The 23,138-nt window shown below is 33.3% G+C and overlaps 1 protein-coding gene across 2 annotated transcripts in view; it reads right to left on the bottom strand.

The window, feature by feature from the left end:
* Window positions 1–21,164, bottom strand: part of LOC124359424 (alpha-sarcoglycan) — a 54,993-nt gene extending 33,829 nt beyond the window's left edge. For both annotated transcript variants that reach the window (XM_046812156.1, XM_046812157.1), the window contains exons 1-3: window positions 21,058–21,164; window positions 18,365–18,517; window positions 15,287–15,435 (exon numbers count right to left, since the gene is read on the bottom strand). In XM_046812156.1, the coding sequence (XP_046668112.1) occupies window positions 15,287–15,435; window positions 18,365–18,497 (282 nt within the window). In that variant the 5' untranslated portion in view covers window positions 18,498–18,517; window positions 21,058–21,164. The remainder of the gene's footprint in view (window positions 1–15,286; window positions 15,436–18,364; window positions 18,518–21,057) is intronic.
* Between the last annotated feature and the right edge of the window lie 1,974 nt (window positions 21,165–23,138).

The raw sequence follows: 23,138 nt of genomic DNA, 5'->3' as shown, positions 1-23,138 counted from the left end.
TATTGAAACAAACTATTTTGAAGCAATTAAATAGGCACTTTACTATTTAAAAATTTTTAAATATAATGCTTATTTAACTAATAAAAATACATATTCTTATACAATTTTAAATTATTCCTATTTTACATTGTTAAAGAATATATGTTCCCTATTCCATGTTGTCTTCCCTTTCCCTGCATTGCTGGCAAGTAAGTGTTGTCCTTGCAGTGTGCTCCTTGCAGATGGCAGACGTACAGACGTGACACTGGTGTTGGGTAAACCGGTTCTTCCGCAAGGGACAAAAGGCACAGCGCCGTTTAGTGTTGTCTTGGTTCTGTCTAGGTGGTGGCGGCGGCGGTGGAAATTGGCCCACTCGCTGGATCTTTTGCCTAAGTCCAATAGAAAGGTTGGTGAGGGAGACTCTCCTTTCAAGGTGTGGCATCGCTAGAGACCTGGCGAGCTGGGTCAGGTAGAAACGTCTTGTTAAGTTCTCCTGTGTATTTGCTTTGTATATAATTTGAGAGTTTATTCCTCCTATATTCAACAAAGCGAAGAATAGTGTCAACGGCCACCTGTTGCTTATTCGAGAGACATTGTACTCACTTTTGAGTCGATCCACAACATCAACGCCTCCTTTAGTGTAATTATAAAAGGTAATTACTTCAGGCTTGCTGCTGGTTTCATCAATTGTATCGTCTTTGTGCATTGTTGAAAGCATAAGCACATTTTTACCCTTTTTTGGCACATATGATGCCAGAAGACATTTGTTGGGTGGTTTCCCAAATGCAAAAACTGAACTACCTATTGGACGCCCTTCAATGGATGTTAGCTCTGTTGGAAGTTGAGGTTTGTTTTTTCTTATAGTGCCGACTATGGTCAATCTATGATTCATAAACAAGTTGTTGGCTAACGGTACACTGGTAAAGAAATTATCCATAGTGACATTCCGCCCTGTTCTGTCAATGGGCTCTATAAGGCGCATTACAACACTATGAGCATCATTTGGTACAAAAAACGGTCCATGAGGTTGCTTTGCCAAATAAACCTCTAGCTTTGCTGTGTAAAATGTTCTGGCATCACAAAGTGCGTACACTTTGATGCCATATTTAGCAGGTTTATTTGGTATATAAACCCTAAATTTGCAACTACCCCGAAAAGCCTCCAGCATCTCGTCTACCGTTGCATACTCGCTTATAGTGTATGCATCTGTACATTTTTGAACAAATGTCTCAAAAACTTTACGGATTGGGGCTAAATTGTCCTCTGCTTTTCGAGCAACCCTGGTAGTTTTGTCATCAAATCTTAAGGCTTGAACTATTATTTGGAACCGCCTTTTTGAAATTACGGCTGAAAAAAATTCTGGGGTGGTGCCATCATCTTTCCACAGCTCATCTATATTGATATGATTCCCTTTCTTCACTCCCGCCATGTAGAGAACGCCAAAAAATGCTTTCATCTCAATGATGTCTGTTTGGGAAATATCTCTCACTCCACGGCTATATGACTGGCTCATAACTGTAAGATGTTGGTTTGTATAGAGCACTATTTCTTCAATCAAATTATCAGGGAAATAAAATCCCCAGCAATCTACAGCATTATTCAAGCCTTTGGCTACATTTTTCACTCCAGGCAACCTAGTTACAATGTTTTCTCTAGGTGTCTTAGTACTCATTGACACTGGTTTGTGTACATACCAAGTAGTAAATCTATCTTTACCAGTGTAAACACTAGCATTTAAATTTGGATTTCTTAGGGGTAGACCTACTTGTTGAACACGCTGGTCTTCAGGCAGCAACTCTTGGACTAGTTCTTCGCCCGACTGCTCAGAATTAGGGTGCAACTCTTGGGCTAGTTCTTCCCCTGAGTGCTCAGAATCAGTGCTCGGAGGTTGATATTCTGGCTCCAAATCTGTGTCCGATAACACCTCTGGTGGCAGTTCATCGTCCTGTTCACTTATGTCATTCTCTTCTTCCAGCCAAGCCAGAATTCGAAATTCACGTACACCTTCCATAATTTCAAAGTCCACAGAACTAAACTATCAATATAACAATAAGTGAACACTAAAAATCACCATAGTTCGAATACAACAATTGTGCAAACACTCGCGTCGTTAGAAAAAAATTTAACAACGGCAGTTACGCGCCCGCTCGCGTGTTAGATTCACACTGACAGGCGTGCACCCCCCACTTTCACTTCCTATTGTGACCCCCCCACCACCGCTTACCCTCACAGTGGTACCAACTCTTAATCGGAAAAGTCCCACAAAGGCAAAGAAGATTTTATAATGGTGTACATAGATATTTACCAATGTTGTACTTAAAAATGTTAAAACCGTTAGAATTTATCTAACGCGCGAGTGATCCCGGGTTAAACACTCTTTCGTAGCAGATTTTACACACTTTCCTTGCACTGCATTTTCTAGCTCCTTCCCCAACAAAAGCAGATGAGATCAGATAGTGGTGACCAATTGCTGTTACTCTAAGAATAAGCAGTTCTATTTGCATGCCCAATGAACACGCTAATTCTTCTTTGAACTGAGTAATTGAGACCATTTGTTTCTTTTTCTGAGCATTACTATTTGTCTTAGTTCAGGAAACTACTGTCCAACCAACTGTTAACTACTAAAGTCCCATGCAAAAGTTCCTCTCCTACTTTGTGGATCCATCTAAGAGATCAATCCTAACTTTTGTCTTATTGTAGTCGATGACGACTAAGGGTTTCAAGATGTGTGGTCCTGAGGCTTTTTTAGGTTTCAGGTATATTCAGATCTATGGAATATGGAGAGCTGGTGTACTCCTCTCTTATATGTCCACATAGTAACAACTATGCTGATGAGAGTCCCAGGTTATAGCGCCAATTTGCTGTGTGTCACCCCCACGTTGGTTGCGATAATTTGCTGAAAGCCCTTTACCTTGACTGCGTCAATTTGCTGCGGATCCCCTCGACGTGGTTGTGTCAATTTATTGTGAGTCGGTTCTTTAGAGTTGTTGACTCACCATGTAGTTGTACGCCTTTTGTCACCAGTGGCACGTTGTTGTACCATGTTGCTCATCATGGTATCGGTCGCCATCTTGCCCAATGCTAGCTGTATTCCCTTGGTACTACTCAAAACTTATTAAATTTGAACGTCTCTGGTGTTATCACCAGAGACAAGTCTGTGTGTATGTCAGGGTTCCAAAATATGTTAAGTAATGATTACAAAATTTAATATCACTCCATCACACTTTTTATAAAAGGGATATTCAAAGAAAGTCAAACCAAGTGACCACGAGATTAATTTATTAAATGTCACACTCTCAACACATATTATAATTTCACTCACCTTGCAATGCTTTGATAATTTAAAAGTCTAAAACAATATCCCATCCTTGATTAAATTTCAATACACTATACAACAGATCACTACTATCCCAGGAGAATCAACACAACCTCCTTGCTTCAAGTCTGGTGAGAGAAGACCGAATCTCCGTATAAAACTGGATACCGACTCAAAACAATACTCATCCCCTCTCTCGTTCAAATCAGCGTCTTCACGAATAAATATAATTTGATTCTTTTCTTATAATTGTCGAAATTTATCACGTTTACTATAATTAATCAATTTAAGTCTTTCTATTTTCTTTTTATTATTTTTTCAAAGCTTTTTATTTAAATTTTTAGCAACATGTGCTTTATGACGTCATCAATATACAAGTCATTCATACCACAATTGACTTTTCTGCGTAATTCTATTTAGTGTTTTTGTAAAACACGAATTTTGGTTATGTTTACTTCATTTTAATTAATCAAATCTTTTCCCATATAAAGTTCAATAAATTTCTTCGTTATTAGTTAAATAAATTTCAATTCCGACAACATGTGATTCACTGACGTCACAGTCTGCCAATTCCCCGCGAATATTCAAATGTCGTAATTTGACCTGTTACACAACCCCCAAATATAAATTGATCACATATTTGTTATCAATTTATATTTCTCCTCCAATTAAATCTTTTAAATTTTTGTTCAATTAAGCTATTATTTAAATTTCTTGATAATTTTGTTTAAAAGTATTCATTTAAAAGAAAGTAAAATATCAAAGCAAATGCTTACAATCATATTACACAAATTACAATGTATTAAATGTTCACACAAATTACAGTGTACATATGAATCAATTACACAAATTACAATTAATACAAATATCAATGAATATATAAATCAGCTACACAAATTACAATTAACATTAAATGATTACACAAATTACAATTAATACAAATATCAATGAATATATAAATCAGCTACACAAATTACAATTAACATTAAATGATTACACAAATTACAATGTACATATAAATCAATTACACAAATTACAATTAATACAAATATCAATGAATATATATATATATATATATATATATATATATATATATATATATATATATATATATAAGAACAGTACTAAAGTTTTAAATATTTTAAAATTGAATACATGTAACCTCTATACGTTTTGAATATAATGTTTAATGTGTCCATTTCACATAACATAATGTTCAATACAAGTTAACTCTATTAGATTATACGCTCACAAGTTATAATAATACACAAATACCCTGTAAAAATCCTAAATATATTCTTACTGATAAACAATATTGTAATATCCTTATATTGTCATCTCCTACTGGAAACATATTACATACACTATATACTATATTACATTATCCTTGTCACATCTTATTCTAAATATTTATACAACCCTATACTAATCTGACTATTATTGTCAGTTTTTTGGTTCAAATGAATTTTATATTTTTTATTGTTTTATCTGACCGTTAAGGTCAGATATTTTTATGTCAGCCCGTTTTTAGAAAAGGTTTATTTGTCATTATTATGACGGGGCATAGGCTGACTACATGGGAGCCTACAATATTTTACAAGAAAAACTGGCTTATTCCCCTCAAGGTTAAATTTTGACAGGTAAAAAAAAAAATTTATATAATTGGAGGGGTTATTCTTTTATTGGCACATTTCATTAAAGAGAAGGTCACAAGTTTTATTTCATAAGCATGTATTGTTTTTTATGTGCTTCTCTGTACATTCATCCATTCACACAAGCCAGTTTATAGACCATGTTTTAAAAATTTCTTAAATAAAATGGTCTCATTCAGCATCAGTATGGTCATTCACACTTGAAGAGTTTTCATACTCTTATTCTATGAACCTCTTTAGTTCCCTTACATTACGGATCCCAAAGAATTCATTATTGTCTAGTCTGGTTAATGCATATGCATTTTCTCTTTTAATGCCTGCGATTACATATGGTCCTTCATAAAGTAAGAAATATTTTTTAATCTTCTTATCTAATGCATTTGATAAAATATGGTTTTTTACTAATACTTTGTCACCTATTCTATACTTAATTGGATTTAATTTCTCATCATGTCTTTTATTCCTTTTTTCTGCTTTACTTATTAAGTTTTCCCTTACCATTCTAATTTTATTCAAATGATTAAATTTACATTCAATTGGAAATTTAATTATTTTACTTAGAAAATTATCAGATCTTCTTTCAAACATTACTTCATATGGTATTGCTTCAATGGTGTCCTGTACTGAATTGTTTAACACACGTTCAGCAAATAACATAATGTCAGGCCATTGAGTGTGTCTTTTATGACAATATATCCTACAAATTTTATTTACTTCTTTATTTGTCCTTTCCACTATTGAACTTTGTGGGTGATAAGGTGTACTGTGATAAACTTTAATATCTAAGTTATTAAGAGTTGTGTTCCACAAATTTGAATTAAAACATGGACCATTGTCGCTGACTATTGCTTTCATTTTTCCTACTTGAGGTATAAACTCTTTAGTTACTTTACTTAATACACTTCTACTGTTTGGTTTCTTTATGGCATATATAATTTCACAAATTTTGAAAAAACATCTACCATTGTTAATATGTATTGTACATTTCCTCTTCCCTTTGGTAATGGACCTATCAAATCTATTGACACCAAGTCTAGCACATTCTGAGATATTATATTCATTTGTCTACCTTCTTGTCTTACATTCCCATGTTTACTCTTTTGGCACAAAATACACTTTTTTAACTGTTCCTTTACACTTCTTTCCATATTCTTAAAAATACAATACTCTTTAAGTATATTAAATATTTTATGACCTCCTAAATGTCCATATTTTAAATGTGTAAAATTAACTAAATCCTTTTTAATACCTTCTGGAATACATACTTTCCATACATCACTATTTTCATCCTTTCTCTTAAAAATTATCCCTCTATACTCCATAAATATTTTATTTATTTTTCCATAATGAACTCCTTCGCTGTCATTTAAGATATTTTTTATATCTCTCAAATACTCATCCTGTTCTTGTTTTTTATCTAGATTCTTTAATATTTCCTTTATCTCACTATCTTTAAAACCTAAATCAATTTTGTTGTACAAAACCTTGATACTGTATTTTTCTACTGAATTCTGACTATCCTTTTGTGTAATCCTTGACAGTATGTCTGCTGGAATGTTCTCTTTCCCTTTAACAAATTCTATTTCAAGATTAAACTCTTGTAATGCTAAAGCCCATCTCAACAATCTACCATTTGTTAATTTACAACTTTTTAAGAATGTCAATGCTTTATGATCTGTTCTCACTATCACTCTGGGATGTCCTATTAAATATGATCTAAATTTTTTACAAGTTAATACTACAGCTAACAGTTCCTTTTCTGTGATCGTGTAAAATTTTTGCGCTTGTGTTAAAGCCTTGCTATAAAATGATATCACCTGTTCCTCATTGATTTCATCTAACTGATATAATATTCCACTAATGTTAAGGTCACTTGCATCTGTATTTAAATAAAATGGTTTGTTAAAATCTGGATGTTTTAAAATGACTGCATTTAAAAATTCTGGTTTAATTTGTCCAAATGCCTTTTCCTCTTTTTCTGTCCACTTCCATTCTATTTTATTACTCAATAAATGATTTAACTGTCCTATTAAATAGCCATAATGTCTTTGAAACTTTGCATAATACAAACATAATCCATTAAACATTTGTAGTTCTTTTATGTTTGTAGGTCGTTTAAAATTCACTATCTGTTCAATTTTATTTTTATCCATTTTAATTCCTTCAGCTGAAATAATGTATCCTAAATAATTTATCTCTTTTCTTAAAAATTGTGATTTTTTTAATTTGACTGTTATTCCTCCTTCTTTTAATCTACTTAAGACCTGTTCTACATGTTTTAAATGTTCTTCATATGTGTTTGAAGTGATTAATATATCATCCACATATGTAGTTACAAATTCTGTCAAGTCATGACCTAATACTTTGTTTAACCCTTTAATGAACAACGCAGTACTAACATTCAAACCATATGGTAGTCTTTTATATTGTAAATTCCTCCCTTCGAAGACAAACGCTACATATTTTCTGGACTCTTTACTTAATTGTGTTTGTAGAAATCCCTGTGATAAATCTAATGATGTCATATATTTGACTCCTATAAACTTTTTTAATACATCATCTATGTTTATTGGTGATTCCCTATCTGGTATTATGTGTTGATTCAAATTCCTTCTATCTAGACATATTCTCAATGACAGATCCTTTTTAACTACACACACCAATGGGTTAGAATATGGACTATCAGATTCCTCTATTATGTCTCCTTTCAACATATTTTCTATTTCCTTTCTTACACCTTCCCTCTTTGAATAAGGTATTGGATAGGATCTTCCTACAAATGGCTTTTCATTTGTTATATTTAATTTGGCCTCATAATTCTTTATACAACCTGGTTCATCTGAAAAAATATCTTTATTTTTCATCAGTATACTTTTTAATTTATTTAAATCTTCATTTTCCTTTACTTCACAATGTTCTAATATTTCTAAAACCTGTTTATCCTTCTCATCATTAACTTTGTCCTTCATATTTTCTGTATGTGTTTTACATAGAAATTCTATGTTGTTCCAAGAATTTTTCAGCTCATCTTCACTTACTAATGTATTTATGTAATTGCACCTAATTAACTTTATACCATTGACTATATCCTCTGATTCACTGTTTGATTCAGTAAATTCAACATTTAATACTTCTTTATCTACCTCCAACTTTATCTTACCATGTTCAAAGTCAATTTTTGCATTGTGTTCTCTTAAGAAGTCACATCCTAGTATTATTCCCAAGTTCACTGCTTTAACTACTAGAAAATTTATTTGAAATAATTTATTCTCTATTTCCACCTCTATCATGACCTGTTTATCTATCTTTTTACTTCTAATACCTGTTACTCCTATTATACTTAAATTTGTTACCGGCAGCTCTAAAATTTCAAGTACACTTCTTTCTTTTATCTCATTATAATACTTTTCTGACATTATTGTCGCCTGGCTTCCTGAATCTATTATCATGTGATACTCCTCTTTATTTATTTTTCCAAGTATCTCAGGTAGAGCTTCTGCTACTGGTTTTATGGGAATTTTATTATAATTATCTTTATTGGTCAATTCATCAAAGATGTCATTTTCTGGTATAAGAGCTGTATTCACCCCTAGTCTTAGTCCGGATTTTTTCTTATCTGATCTTATCAGATTTCTAAGCTCATTTGCTAGAATTGTTAGACCCTCTTTATTCAGATGTATTAAATCTTCACACCATTTTCCTTTATAAAATATTTCCTTTTCATATAATTTCACATTACAGTCTGTACTATCATAGTTATCATAATACTTCTCTGCCACTTCTAAAACTGTAACTTTTTCATTATTTTCTTTACTTTTTATATGTTCATTTATTCTCTCAAGTTTATTTAAATGATATCTGTCATTCTCACCTAACTTTGGTATGGGTGGAATTGTTACCAAGATTATTTTATCAGCTTTCTCCAGTAAAACCTCTACTAGTTTGTCATAATCATTACAAATATTTTTTACTTCTTTATCCCTTAATAAATCATTTGTACCTATCATTACTATTAGCTGTTTTTCTAAATTATTTGCATGTTTTAGCTCTCTGGTCAACTGTTCAATTGTCTGACCTCCTATGCATAAGTTAATTCTCTTTCCTCCTTTCTCTCTATATTCACCTCTTAAATTCATTATTTTCTCCCCAAATCTCCTAAGTTGAGAATCTCCTATCATTTGGTATCCTTCAAAATTAGGTTCCTTTTTCTCAATCGTTTCCTTCATTCTAGCCTGTCCTACCCATTTGTTTTCCATCCTGTTTTCCTCTAGTCATCTATTACCTCTCATACTTCCTCTTCCCCTTGTATATTCATATTGATCTCTCTGATGCTTCGTTTCGTTGTTTTCATACCTTTCTTTCTCCTTTCCATAATCATTTGTATCTCTACCCCTATTATTACTTTGTCTTCTCCTATCATTCTCAAACTCTACTCTCTCCCTATTATATGTGTCCCTATTGTAGTATGAGCCTACTCTAGTCAAATTATTTCCTCTAATATTCCCTCTAACTTGTGTCCCTCTATATGGTGTATCTCTATGTCCTAAATTCTTGTATTGATTTACATTTTTATTGAGTGTTGTCTCATTTCTCATATCAAATGATCTGTCATAACTTCTATATGTGTCACTATTCAGTATATTAAGTTGATTCAACAGGTTTTCTAGATCTTTCAACATTTTGGGCTGCAGAAATTGCACTACTTATGATTCTAGGAACATGTTTGCTTATATATGCTAGGAATGTTCCCATGTCAATTCTAGTTTCTAAATACTGGCTTTTATTATAAAATTCCAATACATAAGTTACTAGATTATCAAATCCAACCCTGTATGTACCGTTACCCATTAGTTCTTTTTCAAATTTTTTCTGTTCCCCTATGGACCAATATTTCCCTTTAAAACTCCTATAAAACTGTTCAAAGTTTTTCCAATTATTTATGTGCTGTTGCCCCCACTTTCCTGCTTCATTTTTCATATATTTTAAAATTATCAATACCTGGAAGTCCCATCCTTCTCCATTTTTCTCTATATATTTTTTACAAGCTTCCAAAAATTCCATAGGATGTACATTATTTTTTATTGGATCAAATTCCAATAAGAATATTTCTGTGTTTGCTGGTTGGCTTATTCTCATGCCCACCATGCTTTGATTTCTCATCATATTCTCTAGTTGTGTTTGTTTGTTTTCTAATTTCCCTAAACTTTCATCCAATCTCTTATTCAGGGATTTTTCTACCCTATTTCCCATGTCCTCTATTTCCTGTAAACTACTGCCCGTTACTGACTTGTTTTCTACATCCCTACTCGCCTTACCATTTTCTGTATCCTGGTCAAGTTCTAAGTTAGCTCTGTCCCTATCTACCCTACCATTTAATTCATCTAATCTTGTTTTAAATCTCTTATTTATCTTTTCTAATCTTTGATCTATTTTCTTTTTATCATCCTCAATGTGTACAAACCTTTTCTCAATTTCCCTTATATCTTCTTCTCTTTTATCTTTTAATTTCTTTATCTCTGTTGTAACCTCTCCTCTAACCTGACTTTTAAGTTTACTCCTCTCACCTTTGTTTTTCTCAGCTTGTTCGTTTATTTCAAGTCTGACCCCCTCCTCCAAGTTCTTTAAGTCTTTATTTATCTCTACTCTCATAACCTCCGTTGTCTCTACTATTTTATTGTTTAACTCACCTCTCATCTGTTCCATGTCTCGTTTTAACTGCTCATTACTTCTTTGAATTTCCTTTTTTAGTTCCTCATTATTCTGATCTATTTTATAATTCAGATCCCTTAATCCCTCATTATTTTTATCCATCTTTTCATTCAAGTCCTTCCTTAATTCCTCATTAGTTTTCTTTAACTCCTCATTATTTTTCTTTAACTCCTCATTATTTTTATCCATCTTTTCATTCAGACTATTCATCATAGTCCTCATGAATGCAATAAGACCTTCATCCCTATCAACTCCTACTGGACTACTGACTCTGCTAACCTCATTCTCTAATGAATTTCTGTCATCTGTTGTCGACACCTCCTGTTCTACTATATTAGGGGATGACCAACCTAAAAACCCTGTATCTCCTGAGCTTTAAAGATCTATTTCTACTGGTCTAAATATTGGTGCGGGCCCTTCATTATTTTGTTCGCCTTCCATTTTGTAGCCTATGTTTAATTTGAAAATTTCTATTATTAATTTAGGCCTTATTTTTGTTTTACTAGCCTACCAGGAAAATTTTACCAATTTATATTATAACTAGGTTGTTCAAAGTTATCAAACTTATAGACTAACAATAATTTGTCATATTTCTTCTAGACACACACCTGAAAATACAATTATATAAAAACAGTGATTTTCACTTAGTCTAAAATATGCTACCACTAACCTACTTAAATTAGTTGTGGAAGTTCGAGCACTCCAGTTGGTGCGCCATTTTGACGTAGGCCCTCGTTGGCAGCGTCATTTTGATGAGAGTCCCAGGTTATAGCGCCAATTTGCTGTGTGTCACCCCCACGTTGGTTGCGATAATTTGCTGAAAGCCCTTTACCTTGACTGCGTCAATTTGCTGCGGATCCCCTCGACGTGGTTGTGTCAATTTATTGTGAGTCGGTTCTTTAGAGTTGTTGACTCACCATGTAGTTGTACGCCTTTTGTCACCAGTGGCACGTTGTTGTACCATGTTGCTCATCATGGTATCGGTCACCATCTTGCCCAATGCTAGCTGTATTCCCTTGGTACTACTCAAAACTTATTAAATTTGAACGTCTCTGGTGTTATCACCAGAGACAAGTCTGTGTGTATGTCAGGGTTCCAAAATATGTTAAGTAATGATTACAAAATTTAATATCACTCCATCACACTTTTTATAAAAGGGATATTCAAAGAAAGTCAAACCAAGTGACCACGAGATTAATTTATTAAATGTCACACTCTCAACACATATTATAATTTCACTCACCTTGCAATGCTTTGATAATTTAAAAGTCTAAAACAATATCCCATCCTTGATTAAATTTCAATACACTATACAACAGATCACTACTATCCCAGGAGAATCAACACAACCTCCTTGCTTCAAGTCTGGTGAGAGAAGACCGAATCTCCGTATAAAACTGGATACCGACTCAAAACAATACTCATCCCCTCTCTCGTTCAAATCAGCGTCTTCACGAATAAATATAATCTGATTCTTTTCTTATAATTGTCGAAATTTATCACGTTTACTATAATTAATCAATTTAAGTCTTTCTATTTTCTTTTTATTATTTTTTCAAAGCTTTTTATTTAAATTTTTAGCAACATGTGCTTTATGACGTCATCAATATACAAGTCATTCATACCACAATTGACTTTTCTGCGTAATTCTATTTAGTGTTTTTGTAAAACACGAATTTTGGTTATGTTTACTTCATTTTAATTAATCAAATCTTTTCCCGTATAAAGTTCAATAAATTTCTTCGTTATTAGTTAAATAAATTTCAATTCCGACAACATGTGATTCACTGACGTCACAGTCTGCCGATTCATTGACGTCACAGTCTGCCAATTCCCCGCGAATATTCAAATGTCGTAATTTGACCTGTTACAATGCCTTCATTGTTTTCTCAGCACACCATTTCACAATTTTTTTCTTTCAAGAGGTTTTTTGGTGAACCTTCAAAGTACCAGCGAGAAGTGTTTGTTTTGACACCACCAGATTGACAAGTTCGACAGAGGTGTAATAGTTATCAACATATAGGTTATATGACCTTTATTCAAACTGTTTGTCATAAGCTCATTTACCACTTTCGTAGCAACAGAGCTGTCTTTGGTATTTCATACAGTACCTTTCCCCGTGTATATTTTTACTGAATATGTGTACCCAAATTTATCACACAGCTTGAGTATTTTGATGCCATACCTGTGCGCTTTTCCATAAATAGAATAAAATAGAAACACTTCTTTATTGAGGCAAAATTAGGACCATATGGTACTTTCTACATTTAACATCTTAAACAAAAACAATCTTAATAGTACTTAATAAGGTTTATTTAATTAAAACTTACTAACACAATATTCTATTCACTCTTTCATTCACACAGTCACGATTCAAAGAGTAGCCCCGCCACCCGCCACAATCATCCAGAATGTCACGTGTATCACTATATCTTTCTCTGCTACTTTCAAGTTGCAAAATAAATCATTCAGTGTAACCGTCAGGGGTGTAAATTTGCCAATTCGTCCATCTTTTCCTAGGTTTTTGTTGTCAACACACAACCATCGTCGTTTATACCCGCATATAAATCACCCGATGACGAAGGATTATCAATCATTCAATCAATTTCAGATGAACACAATTGATCACTCATTTTACTAAGTAACTGAGCACTACGTACAATTAGCGTAACATCACTTAGCAGAAAGAAACACAATGTGAGGTACCCGTCAAATGGCGGAAATCAGGTTTGAGAATAAATAACTAACAACTATCTCTTTGTAGAATAGTCACGTGACAGGAGAGCTGATACGTATGTAGCAGTCGGTGAGCAAAAAACATATGCGATATTAGTGCTGCCAACAAAGAGAACTAAATTGCCCTACTATAAGGTGTCGTGCATAGTGGCCTGAAAGGTACGTTTTATAGTAAAATAATTATATGTAAATAGTAGAGTTGGGCTAAAGTAAACAATGTTTTACAAACATGATATTGATAAATAAATCATGAAATTGTAGTTATTAGTCTTCAGTAAAGAGCAAAAAACCCTAAAGTTGCAAGAACTTACGTTTAAACAATTTGGCACTCTACCGCTAAAACGTAATTTATGGAGAAGGCAGTTAACGTGTTAAAATATAAAGATTTACCATAATAATCCACAAATCTTGAAATTAAATTGCAATTACCACTATTGATTAATATTAAATTATCTGGTAAATATTTGGCATAATAATCTATATTATAACCTACCACCTTTCATTGTAAATCTGTATGATACCAATGAATGATGAATTCACTCACTGACACAAATCTATAAGTGGTTTTTAAAACACACACTTTCTAATGCCAAAAGTATAATTAACAACTATATACAGAAAATTGTGTATACAGATTATATTACACTATTTTGTACAATACCAGCAGTTTACTTCACAACACTCAGGCTACAATATAATTTTCTTAACCCTTCCAACGCGGCTAACGCCTAAAGACGCGGAACTGCCGATGCTTTAAACGCGGATTACGTCTACAAACGCAAAAGCTTTACTTATGAAATGGCGAAGAATTAGTTGTTAAAACTTCCGTAAGAGAGCAGATCGATGTTCCTTTCGACTGTCGGGACTAGAAAAAAACGCTTTGTCACCGTTGGTGGACTTTGTAACGGTATCTACTCGGGTTGAAAGCAATCGCCGCCATTTTTTTGTATGGCCTGTGACGCGGCATACGCCTACAGACGCGTTCGTTTCATTCAGCTGTTTAACTACGTGCGTGTTGGTCGTATGTTGGTTATATTGTTAAACAAAGTGTTTTGAATCAGTCCGTTGTAATTCTTATACAATTATCTTATACAATTCTTATAAAATTGTTTTTTACTAACATTTAGTATAATTTTTTGTTATAATGGCTAATCCAGATGATCCAAGTTTTGACAAATGAGCGCATTTTTGGTATATTATGTGTAATATTTTTTTTTTCAATTATTTGTTTTGTATTTTATACCAGTTTTCACCATACAAGTCCAGTTTATTTATTCTAAATAAATAAGGTTTATAAGTACAATATTTGTTTCATTTCCCTTGTAGGCTATCATATAAATAAGTTTGTGTTGAATTTCACATTATTACATTTCAAAATCTTATACTGAACTTATTTATTTTATGTACTAATTATACAGGAACTTCAGTTACAATTTACTCATTATAAATAACCTGTATAAATGTAATGTAATATGTCAAATAGTGTTGCTATGTACATTATCCTGCAATGCAGTTTATTCAAAATTTCAAATATTTTCGTGCGTATAAAATTTTCAAAAAATATGTAATATTACATGTTTATTATTTTTTCTTATTAAGGTAATACCAAGGTATATGAAACAAAAATTAGCATTGGGAAATTAAAAAAAAAATATTTTTTTATGTCTTAGCGTTTGACAGTAATTTAGATTAGCGCTTTAACGGTTAAGAATAAAAAATTGAAATTTTTGAATTATTTTGAATTCTATAGAACTTGTTTATCTCTATCAGATGAATATTAGATAGATGTAAACACAAGTAGACAGATCAGCAATAAACCCAATAAAAAACAACCAATTTCCAACTTTGCCCAGTGTTTGCACAATAAGTATGGTACCACTGAAAACACACAAACCTGGAGATCTTTCTGGTGGGGTGGAGCTGCACCATATACAAACCCCCTGCCATGACGTTCGCTGTATGTGTAGTACATCCATGAAGGAAGATCAGGTGCATTGAGTAGTGAAGGGCGATAGGAGAACTGGTTTGGAGAGTGACCACCACCTGTGGGAGCATACAGCTTGATTTGCAATAGTTAACCATCAGCAGGAGCATACAGTTCGATTTGCGGATGTTAACCACTTGTGGGAGCATACAGCTTGATTTGCAATAGTCAACTACCTGTAGGAGCATACAGCCTGATTTACAATAGTTAACCATCAGTGGGAGCATACAGTTCGATTTACGGACGTTAACCACCTGTGGGAGCATACAGCTTGATTTGCAATAGTTAACCATCAGTGGGAGCATATAGTAAGATTTACGGACGTTAACCATCTGTGGGAGCATACAGCTTGATTTACAATGGTTAACCATCAGCAGGAGCATACAGTTCGATTTGCGGATGTTAACCACTTGTGGGAGCATACAGTAAGATTTACAATGGTTAACCATCAGCAGGAGCATACAGTTCGATTTACGGACGTTAACCACCTGTGGGAGCATACAGCTTGATTTGCAATAGTCAACTACCTGTAGGAGCATACAGCCTGATTTACAATAGTTAACCATCAGTGGGAGCATACAGTTCGATTTGCGGATGTTAACCACTTGTGGGAGCATACAGCTTGATTTGCAATAGTCAACTACCTGTAGGAGCATACAGCCTGATTTACAATAGTTAACCATCAGTGGGAGCATACAGTTTGATTTACGGACGTTAACCATCTGTGGGAGCATACAGTAAGATTTACAATAGTTAACCATCAGCAGGAGCATACAGTTCGATTTGCGGATGTTAACCACTTGTGGGAGCATACAGCTTGATTTGCAATAGTCAACTACCTGTAGGAGCATACAGCCTGATTTACAATAGTTAACCATCAGTGGGAGCATACAGTTCGATTTACGGACGTTAACCACCTGTGGGAGCATACAGCTTGATTTGCAATAGTTAACCATCAGTGGGAGCATATAGTAAGATTTACGGACGTTAACCATCTGTGGGAGCATACAGTAAGATTTACAATGGTTAACCATCAGCAGGAGCATACAGTTCGATTTACGGACGTTAACCACCTGTGGGAGCATACAGCTTGATTTGCAATAGTCAACTACCTGTAGGAGCATACAGCCTGATTTACAATAGTTAACCATCAGTGGGAGCATACAGTTCGATTTACGGACGTTAACCACCTGTGGGAGCATACAGCTTGATTTGCAATAGTTAACCATCAGTGGGAGCATATAGTAAGATTTACGGACGTTAACCATCTGTGGGAGCATACAGCTTGATTTACAATGGTTAACCATCAGCAGGAGCATACAGTTCGATTTGCGGATGTTAACCACTTGTGGGAGCATACAGTAAGATTTACAATGGTTAACCATCAGCAGGAGCATACAGTTCGATTTACGGACGTTAACCACCTGTGGGAGCATACAGCTTGATTTGCAATAGTCAACTACCTGTAGGAGCATACAGCCTGATTTACAATAGTTAACCATCAGTGGGAGCATACAGTTCGATTTACGGACGTTAACCATCTGTAAGAGTATACAGCTTGATTTGCTTTAGTTAACCATCAGTGGGAGCATACAGTTCGATTTACGGACGCTAACCATCTGTGGGAGCATACAGCTTGATTTGCTTTAGTTAACCATCAGTGGGAGCATACAGTTCGATTTAGGGACGTTAACCATCTGTGGGAGCATACAGCTTGATTTACAATAGTTAACCATCAGTGGGAGCATACAGTTCGATTTACAATAGCTAACTAACTACCTGAGGGACCATACTGCTTGAATTACAATAGCTAACTAACTACCTGAGGGACCATACTGCTTGATTTGAAATAGTTAACTACTTGTGGGAGCATACAACTTGATTTGCAATAGTTAACATGATATTTACGAGTTTGCTTGCAAAAAAGATACATATCAACTCCCAAGCTACTATTACACTACATGAGGAAGCAGTTAGTCAAGAGGATAATAAACCAGGATGCAGAAATGGAGTTAGTACACATTTTCTACCTAGTCATTACCAGCATATACTACACTGGATATGGTATTGTTTAATTATTTTGTTACATAGGATACTTTTCTAACATATCTTCTACCAACTAACTATTCTTCACATAATATGGCTATGGTGGGAAGGATTTCAACACGAATATTGAGTTCAGCTCCATTTCAGTTTTGAGCTTCCTCATTACCAATGATTTTATCTCATTCCAGGAGTGTATCTATCCTGTTATTTTTATTATGTACAACTAACCGATGTACGGTGGAAAATAAAATAAAATAAATAAAATCCAAAGTAATGCATTTATGGTGTTAAAATGCTGGCTGACCTCAACTTACACACACAGATAGAGCTAGTCAACAAATGTGTGTCCCTATCAAAGTGGGTTTATGCATTACAATGTTCACTAGGTTACAACATAACCAACCGGTGGGTTACAACCGGACTCACAGATAACATTGTAATCCAATAATCTGTTTCAATATGGCTTTGGATTTTATGCATCCACAAAGCTGGCTGTTTAATGTCAACTACTTTCACCAGCAAAACCATGCGAACACATTAGGACTATTTTTACTAACTTGCCAATGGGTCTGGACAAACAAAATGGTTCTATAGTAGTATATAGTTATATGGTTAGTTAGAAATATAAACAATAACTATTTTATTTTTTGTATTTATTTGTATGGACAGCCTTTCATTATACAATTTTGAATATCTAGAGTATTTACAATAAGTACACTATTATTTACAATGGATGTGGATTTAGTTGGTACTGGCCCTCCCGACTTTCCTTTACATTCTTTTATATTATAATAAATTAATATTTTATGAAAGGCGAAGTACTAATTCTTTATAACAAACAGAGTGCCACTTTCTATTTTCTTATACAACAGTAATTAACTAACTTCTTTATTGTTTTAGGCTTTATTGTTACGATTTGCAACATAAGGCAGTATAACTTACCTTTTGAGTCCGTCCAGTCAAAAACCCATGGTCCTACGGTCATGATGAAGAGTTTTGTGGTATGGATCTCTTCAGCCCAAGTTGCAGACGAAAACAACAGCAAAAATCCAAACAGTCTTACTGCCTGGTTCATTATTTGTCGAGTTTGTGTATCTGAAAATGTTTAATTATATTTAAGTTTAAGCACAATTTATTTAGCTTAAAAGTTAAGTATCATAACATTATATTTAACTTAAATGCCTTATACTATCTTGTGGTTCTTAATTTTCTTTCTTTAATTTCTCTGTTATTTCTATTTTTACAAAATAAAATAGTATAGTCTTTGTAGTTTTATTAATAATGTATTAAATTGCCTCTTCTTTAATAAATTAGATACATTAGGCGTAGTAGGCCGCTTACTAAAGTCTACCCCCAACAACCACTGCACTAAAAAATAAAATAAATAATGAATTCTATTCATGAACAATTTTTAGAGACATATGTTTTTACAAATAAGATAACTATGGTGGGGAGAACTGATTCAATATCAATATAGAGTTTACTTCCAGGATGGCTGCTACGTAAACCAGACAATGCTCTTTTGTAGTCTAGTTGTCTCTGATGTTGAAACGCAAACCTACCAAGAATTTGTTTTCACTCTTCATCAGTGATTTTTGTTATTTCTTCAGATGTTAGTGGACTCCAAATTCCATGAGTCAAGTCTGTGGATAATACACTGCCATTGCACTATATGGAAAGTGAAATAGAGCTAAACTGAACATGTTTTTGTTTTTGGCAGAAACTTATTTTAGGTATTGTTTTTGTAGTTTGAATATGGGAACAATGATCATCTAAATGTCAAATACCAATATCCAAATACTAAATATCCAATTATTGGACAAAGGGCTCTTTTAGTGTTTATATTATGTAAATTACAACTCTCAAAGCATTAATTGTCTGATACACTTGGCTTTACCAAATCTGCCACTGATGTTGACGAAGGCTGCAATATAGTAAGCAGCTATACTACCACAATCGAATCAGAATGCTAAATTATCGATTGGAAATACCTAAACTATCAAATATAAACACATTATAATTATTTACAATTAATTATTGCCAGCTCTTTTTAATGTACTGAATAACAACATTGTTCCAAATTAATTTAAACAAAGTAAAATCAATTGTATGGTATTTGATTAATGGGCGTGAGTATAATGGCGATGTGCATGTATTATTTGTGTCAAAAACTGTCAGACACATTCATCCTTCAAAATAGTATAAAAAACAAAAAGTAACTAAATGTTACTCTGATTTGTTTATAATACCCACAACCTAAACGGTTTGTTTTATCCACCATTAAATAATTACTTTTTAGGTATAAAAACAGCTGAACTTTACTGTAATTTTAAATACCTATATCGTAATCTGTTTGATATTTTGGTTTCTGTAGTTTAGATAATCATGAATACTGAAGATTAGATTGTGATGGTGACCACTTATTATATTGCAACCTTGATGAATAAAAACAAAATAAAAATAGATCTAAATAAAAAGTTTGGTGATGATAGTTGGGCAGCAGGTAAAATTTTGATTGTTATCGATATTAATTTTTCAAAACTTTTAATACTTTACTAAAATTCATGGTAAAAATGACTATTACATAGTCAGGGATATTATAAAGATGGTTTTAGATTACTTTTGTGGCAATAACTAAACCCAATATCAATATGCTTAATTTAAAAATTATGGAAGAAAGATTCCCAGGGCAGGGTACGATAAGCGGACCCGGTTTTTTATATCAAAATTGGCAAACGATATTACTTAATCATAACCATTGATATAATCAATCGATACTGGTTGATCATTTTGAACAGTTAACTTTAATAATCTGTATCAACAGCTGTAAACACTTTCAAATACGTAAGGTAATATTTCAATTTTACATAAGTAACATTTGATTATTAAAATAGGCAGTAAATTTTAGAAAACTATATTGCTTTGAAAGATGAACATGTTTTTCGTGGCTTCAACATGTTGGACTCGTACCGAAAAACCCATTATGTGACATTTGTGGGAAAGAAACAACTGTAACTGTGAGAGGAGTGAATAAAGTCGTCTCCAGTTTTCCTAATTTTGGTTATAATAATTTGTTTGATCACTGTAAATATAAAATTCAAATTATAATTTAAAACATATGATTGTTATTAGTGACTATAGATACTTTTATATCGATTGATTGTCTAGGATTTGAGATGCAAATATTATTGATATCGATGATTACATTCTTCGATATAAAAAACCGGGTCCGCTTATCATACCCTACCCGATTCCCAATCTATAACAAACAAAAATTATCTAGACCTATCGTCCATTAGCCACCTAACCTAACTTTTTATGAACTCATTCTCACATCTAGGATCAGTTAGGTAAGTTATTTCACAATGTTAATAAGCTAAGATTTTGTTTTATTTGATTACAATAACAAATTTTTAAAATAAATGTTTACATATTTACACTTTATTCTCAGTAAATATAGGAATTTTTACTATTCAAATAAAACCAAGGTTTTAAATCTGTAACTATTTATTTATAACCTGAACTTTCCAATACGTGTATGTATATATATATATATATATATATATATATATATATATATATATATAATATATATATATATATATATATTGTAAAACAATAAGCAGGCATAGTACCTCTAGATTGCAAGCTGATTTTGATCACCAACTACAACAGCGATCTGATCTTCATCTAGCAGAAGCACTCAATCTCCAAGACTGTGAACCCCAGCTGTGCTGTTTCAGTGTTGTGTCCTTTATTTTAATATTTAAAAATGTAGTTTTTTTACCCCCAATTAGTGGTTAAAACTATATAACACAGTTCTTAAAACATTTTTGTTCATAATTTACATAAAAATGTTTAGATTTTTTTTTCGTAATCTTTTTTTTCCAGTACTTTTCCTACAACTAACCTTACCCGTTAACTTTAATTGTTTTCAGTGTTTGTTTACTATTAGTAGTTTTTCAAGTGAGAAGGTAATGGACAACTTAAAATTTGCCCCTTCAAAACAACTCAAACTGTTTTGGATTTTGATACCATAACTAATGATCACAATTATTGTTTCTAATAAGCAAACAATGAACATCATTTCAGGAAAAAACTATTTCTAATGACGATGTCAATAATCAAAACGAGTGGCAAATCGAAACAACTAGAAACAAAAGACATTTGTCAACAGCCAAACGTTTCAGATGTTAAGAAACCTTGTAGACCTACAGAGTACGTTGCAAAAACTGCTAGACCTATTGAATTGGCACAACAGATTTGAAATGCTGAGTAACGCCAACCTAGGCTCTGAAGAAGAAACGATGAATGACGACAAAAGTAGGACGAAGGTGAGGCCTCCACCTATATTTGTCCCCAACATTGTCAACATAAGTAAAATGATGGTAAACATTGAACAAGTAATTAAAAAAGAGTCATATTCATTTAAATGCATAGCTAGAGATAAAGTAAAAAATTAACACTGATACTATTGAAGCCTACCGCGCATTAGTCAAACATTTAACTAACATGAAAGTAAACTTCCATACATACCAAATAAAGGGTGACAGAGCTTATAGAGTAGTGCTTAAGAATATGCACTTCTCTACGGAACCCCAGGAAATTAAAACAGCTATAGAAGCTTATAACCACAAAGTTAGGAATGTGTCGAACCTTAGAAGTAGCAAATCTAAAGATCCACTGTCAATTTTTTTTGTAGACTTAGAGCCAGCATCAAACAACAAAGACATTTTTAAAATTGAATTCCTACTAAATGCCAAAATTGTGTTTGAGCCCCCTTACAAACGTAATGATGTGGTGCAGTGCAAAAAGTGTCAAAGATATGGGCACACAAAGGCTTACTGCTGGTACCAAAACCGCTGTGTAAAATGCGGCTCAGATCATGATACTAGCAGCTGTAATAAAATCTGTAAATGTTCCTCCCAAATGTGTATTATGTGGTGGTGAGCACCCAGCCAACTATAAAGGTTGCTCTATTTACAAAGATATTAAGAAAAAGGCTTTTCCACCTCTAAGACCAGCGTTAAAAAAAGACACTCCTCCTCCAGTGCAAGATCGAGAAGTAGATAGACCTATATCTGTTCGTTACTCAAAATTCAACAGGTAATCAGTCTCAACCAGTATCACCAAACCTTATCTTATGCTAGAGTGGCATCAGGTCAATCAAATGTAGAAGCAAATCACAATCTGAATCAAATAATTGATGGATTTTTTAAATAAGTTCGAAATGATGATGATGTCTCAACAAGCCCAGCAAATAGGTACATTGATTAACCTATTGACAACTGTCATATCAAAACTAAAAATGAATAGATTTTATAGGATTTGGACTCTGGAATGCCAATGGCTTGGCCCGACATGGCCAAGATATTCAACTTTTATTTCAATACACAAAATAGATATTATGTTAATTTCTGAGACCCCACTTTACAAACTTAAATTTTTTCAAAATCCCAAATTTTACTTTTTATTCTACAAACCACCCTGACAATACGGCGCATGGAGGTAGCGCTGTGCTAATCAGAAAACAAATAAAAACATTATGAATTACCTAGATTTCAAGAAGATCATATTCAAGCTACAAGCATAGTGGTTGAGGACTGGATGGGACCACTTACATTTTTCTGGTGTTTACTGTCCCCCGAGGCACAATATTACCAAACTTCAATTCAACGAATTTTTCGAAACTTTAGGGCCTCGTTTTGTAGCAGGT

This window comes from Homalodisca vitripennis, chromosome 4 (genome assembly GCF_021130785.1).
Source record: "Homalodisca vitripennis isolate AUS2020 chromosome 4, UT_GWSS_2.1, whole genome shotgun sequence".
Taxonomy (NCBI): domain Eukaryota; kingdom Metazoa; phylum Arthropoda; class Insecta; order Hemiptera; family Cicadellidae; genus Homalodisca; species Homalodisca vitripennis.
The sequence above is the reverse complement of the archived record's forward strand: the minus strand, read 5'-3'. Positions and strand labels throughout refer to the sequence as shown.